Raw genomic sequence first — 2,625 nt, forward strand, 5'->3', positions numbered from 1 at the left:
CCTCCTTCTCTCTCCCCTCCCTCCTCCCCCCCCCCCCACCCTCCCCCCCTAACCCCACACTATGGCAGAGGTCAGCAGCATGGCTGTGTGCACCGAGCTCGCAGGCGGCACGGCAGCCGGAGCCGGCGGCAGCAATGGGAGCAGACCGCGAGGCAAGCGGCGGTATCCGTTCGGAGGCTTCTCGCCGCGGGCAGCCAAGGTGACCAAGGTTGACACCGAGACCGTGGCTGAGAGGACCATGGAGCGTATGCGCCTCGGTGGCCATCTGCAGTCTCTGGACCACTCGCAGCCAGGCCTCCCGCAGCCGTTCCGCGTCCGGAACCTCATCACCAAGCGCATGGCTGCCCCGTTTGTCATTCCCAGTCATCACCGCGCAGCCGGTTCGTTTGGATCGAGCCTGCCGGCTCATGCTGAGCGTCCGCTGGCCTCGTCTGCGCACTCATCGTCGCTGTTTGGGTCGCCGGGCTCGCTCTCGTCGTCGTCGGCGTCGTCGTCGTCATCTTTGTTGCATGGCCAGCACGGCGGCGAAGCTGAGGCTGGCCCGTCGGCCTCGGCCTCGGCCTCCGCGTACACGCCGACGTTGTATCAGATGTTTGGCGTCGAGCCGCGGGCCGGGGCTGCCGCCGCGCTTGGGCGCGGCTGCGGCGACGATGGCGGCCTGGCTGAGATGGAGGGCGTGTCGGCGCAGGTTGCGTGCTACATCTGCGAGAAGACCGAGTCTGCCGTGGGGTGTGCCCGCTGCGGGTATGCGGTCTGCCCGGCCTGCATGCGGCAGTGCGATCTGTGCGCTGACTCGTTCTGCGACGTCTGCGTCATTGTCAACTACGACCAGCGCTACGACCGCATCTTCTGCCTCTCGTGCTCGGACGAGAGCGCCGCGGCGTCAGCATCGGCCTCAGTCGGCCCGCTCCGGCTTCCGCACGAGTTTACCCCGGTGTCGTCGGCTCCGCCGCGTGCGCTGCGCTCCTCGCCGCCACAGGTCTCGCTGGACAACTACTTTGGCCACGCATCGTAAACTCTACCACCCGGGGCATGGCGCTCTCTCTTCAGGCTTGTCATGTATTGATTCCCGATCTGCTTCCACAGGGGGGGGGGGTGGGAGGGGGCAAAGTCCGTTTCTACAGCAGCAGGAAGCAGACGCACGAGGGCAGGGGCGAGGGTGGTAGCTAGGTAAGCGCTGCGCGTGTGCGCGATACGACGCCGATTGAGGCCGGGGATGAGGCGGCGGGCTGCGAGGCGGCAGAAGGTACTACGCCTTCCGGCGGCGGCGAGAAGAGCTAGCAGCATCGACGCCCTCAGGCTTCTCCATGGCGAGGGAGATGAAGAGGGTGTTGATACGGTCGACGTGCTTGAGATGAGCTGTGAGCGAGGAACGGAACTTGATGACCGACACGTTGTCGGTGACCTTGAGCTCGACAGCGCCCTCGCCGTCCTTTTTGGTGTGCTTGAGCACGTAGCGGGTCTGTAGCCATTGTTGCGCGTGAGTGGAGGGGCTGTGCTTGCCGTGGTTGGTGGTGTGTGGGGTGGGAGGAGGGGTGTGTGTGGTGGGGGGGGAGGGGGGCGATCCCGGCGGGGTTGGCGGGGGGTATGGGAAAGGCGTCTGTGTGGGCAGAGGGAGGGGTGTAGGGTATGGTGGAGATGGGCATGGGCGTGTGTACGTACACTACTCGGGGCAGCGTGGTACATGTCCTCGGCCGCCTCGTAGAACTCGTTGAACTTGTCGTACACAATCATGGCTTGTGGAGAGCAGTGTGAGTGTGAGAGGGGGGGAAGGGAGGGGAGGGGAGGGAGGGGAAATGGGGGAGGAGAGAGGAGGGGATTGGGCGAGGGAGGGGGGGGGGGGGGGGGATACCATTGGATGGCTATTGCTTAACCATAGGATGCGGATGGATGGCTGTTATCGGTGGCCGATGGATGGCCCTGGCCGGCACTGAAGTACCGTAGCCCTCGGCGGCCATGTCATTGCTCTATGCTCAATCTGATCGTTTGGTCTTCGCTGACGGCTCACATTGGCCACCGCTCTCACCTCCCCTCTTTCCATACCACCGGCACTACCACCGCCAATGCCACGACGGCGATGGGGTGAGCCCGCAGACGGAACCGAGCAGGGTGCAGCAGGCGTGTCGGTCACAGGCCGCATCCATGCGCACCCGTCGCCGCCTCAGGCGCCCAGGCCGCCGGCCGCGTCGTCGGCTCGGCACGGCCACAGCCACCAACAACGGTCCTCCCGGCGGAACCAGCACCACGCCGCATCGTCGGGCCATCCGGGCGCAGACGCCACACCTGGCGGGCAACGAGCAGCGGGCGGTGACCAGGTCCTCATTCCGGCGCCGCGGAAGCACAGATCAAAGTCGGGCGTACCCAACTCGGGCAAATCGCCCGGGCAGAGTCCGCGGACAAGGCGGGTGGCGGCGGTGAGGCGGAACACCCGCGGTTCGGGCGGCAAGGCGCGCGCAGGCCAGAGAGAGCCAAGGGCGCCGGCGCCGAGGGCGCGCGGCAGAGTTGGCGGCGGGAGCGCGCGGGCGCACGGCGGCGATGACACTGCCTATTACGCCTTTTACAAGAAGCAGCTGCAGAACTCGCTCTCTGGAAGCGGGGCGATGGCCGGCGGCGGTGGGGCAAATA

The 2,625-nt window shown here is 66.6% G+C and overlaps 2 protein-coding genes across 2 annotated transcripts; one reads left to right on the top strand and one right to left on the bottom strand.

The window, feature by feature from the left end:
- Positions 1–79: 79 nt before the first annotated feature.
- On the top strand, positions 80–1,033 carry AMSG_02597 (uncharacterized protein; the record flags this gene model as incomplete). Its single annotated transcript, XM_013904050.1, has 1 exon — positions 80–1,033. The coding sequence occupies one exon, from the start codon at positions 80–82 to the stop codon at positions 1,013–1,015; it is 936 nt and encodes a 311-aa protein (XP_013759504.1). The 3' UTR covers positions 1,016–1,033.
- Positions 1,034–1,039: 6 nt separating this feature from the next.
- On the bottom strand, positions 1,040–1,748 carry AMSG_02598 (uncharacterized protein). Its single transcript, XM_013904051.1, has 2 exons — positions 1,663–1,748; positions 1,040–1,462 (listed from the first exon to the last, which is right to left on the bottom strand). The coding sequence occupies exons 1-2, from the start codon at positions 1,732–1,734 to the stop codon at positions 1,250–1,252; spliced, it is 285 nt and encodes a 94-aa protein (XP_013759505.1). The 5' UTR covers positions 1,735–1,748; the 3' UTR covers positions 1,040–1,249.
- Positions 1,749–2,625: the final 877 nt, after the last annotated feature.

This window comes from Thecamonas trahens (genome assembly GCF_000142905.1).
Source record: "Thecamonas trahens ATCC 50062 unplaced genomic scaffold supercont1.15, whole genome shotgun sequence".
NCBI classification, from domain to species: Eukaryota; order Apusomonadida; family Apusomonadidae; genus Thecamonas; species Thecamonas trahens.

What these genes read in the sequence shown, in the direction of transcription:
- AMSG_02598 (XM_013904051.1), bottom strand. Translation starts at nt 1,734, where the DNA reads ATGATTGTGTACGACAAGTTCAACGAGTTCTACGAGGCGGCCGAGGAC. An exon ending in ACCACGCTGCCCCGAGTAGT is followed by an intron (nt 1,463 to 1,662) that starts GTACGTACACAC and finishes CAATGGCTACAG; the next exon opens with ACCCGCTACGTGCTCAAGCA.